Here is a 1180-nt window from a genome sequence, read left to right as displayed (position 1 = left end):
TCTAAGTCAGAGTCTCCCAAAGAGCCTGAACAGCTGCGGAAGCTCTTCATCGGAGGTTTGAGCTTTGAAACAACCGATGAGAGTTTGAGGAGCCATTTTGAGCAATGGGGAACGCTTACGGACTGTGTGGTAATGAGAGATCCAAACACCAAGCGCTCCAGAGGCTTTGGCTTTGTCACGTATGCCACTGTGGAGGAGGTGGATGCAGCCATGAACGCAAGGCCACACAAGGTGGATGGGAGAGTTGTGGAACCAAAGAGGGCTGTCTCAAGAGAAGATTCTCAAAGACCTGGTGCCCCCTTAACTGTGAAAAAGATTTTTGTTGGTGGCATTAAAGAAGACACTGAAGATCATCATCTAAGAGATTATTTTGAACAGTATGGGAAAATTGAAGTGATCGAGATCATGACTGACCGGGGCAGTAGCAAAAAGAGAGGTTTTGCTTTTGTAACATTTGATGACCATAACTCTGTAGACAAGATTGTCATTCAAAAATCCCATACTGTGAATGGCCACAACTGTGAAGTAAGGAAAGCCCTATCTAAGCAAGAGATGGCTAGTGCTTCACCCAGCCAAAGAGGTCGAAGTGGTTCTGGAAACTTTGGTGGTGGTCGTGGAGGTGGTTTTGGTGGGAATGACAACTTTGGTCGTGGAGGGAACTTCAGTGGTCGAGGTGGCTTTGGTGGCAGTCGAGGTGGTGGTGGATATGGTGGCAGTGGGGATGGCTATAACGGATTTGGTAATGATGGTGGTTATGGAGGCGGCGGCCCTGGTCACTCTGGAGGAAGCAGAGGCTATGGAAGTGGTGGACAGGGTTATGGAAACCAGGGCAGTGGCTTTGGCGGGAGTGGCAGCTATGACAGCTATAACAACGGAGGAGGCGGAAGCTATAATGATTTTGGCAATTACAACAATCAATCCTCCAATTTTGGACCCACGAAAGGAGGAGATTTTGGAGGCAGAAGCTCTGGCCCCTATGGTGGTGGAGGCCAATACTTTGCCAAACCACGAAACCAAGGTGGCTATGGTGGTTCCAGCAGCAGCAGTAGCTAGGGCAGTGGCAGAAGGTTTTAATTACTGCCAGGAAACAAAGCTTAGCAGGAGAGGAGAGCCAGAGAAGTGACAGGGAAGCTACAGGTTACAACAGATTTGTGAACTCAGCCAAGCACAGTGGTGGCAG

General features: G+C 49.1%; 1 protein-coding gene across 1 annotated transcript; it reads left to right on the top strand.

Annotated features, from left to right (window-relative positions):
* Positions 1 to 6: 6 nt before the first annotated feature.
* Positions 7 to 1174, top strand: LOC145719254 (heterogeneous nuclear ribonucleoprotein A1). The gene has a single exon (XM_081810745.1). It carries the CDS (start codon positions 133 to 135, stop codon positions 1051 to 1053), a length of 921 nt encoding a protein of 306 aa, XP_081666871.1. The 5' UTR covers positions 7 to 132; the 3' UTR covers positions 1054 to 1174.
* Positions 1175 to 1180: the final 6 nt, after the last annotated feature.

Source organism: Leptonychotes weddellii, unplaced genomic scaffold (genome assembly GCF_054177405.1).
Source record: "Leptonychotes weddellii isolate Sample4059 unplaced genomic scaffold, ASM5417740v2 HiC_scaffold_35931, whole genome shotgun sequence".
Lineage (NCBI taxonomy): Eukaryota > Metazoa > Chordata > Mammalia > Carnivora > Phocidae > Leptonychotes > Leptonychotes weddellii.
Note: the sequence above shows the minus strand (reverse complement) of the source record. Positions and strands in the feature narration are given on the sequence as shown.

Coding starts and splice junctions, on each gene's coding strand:
- LOC145719254 (XM_081810745.1), top strand. CDS start 133: ATGAGAGATCCAAACACCAAGCGCTCCAGAGGCTTTGGCTTTGTCACG.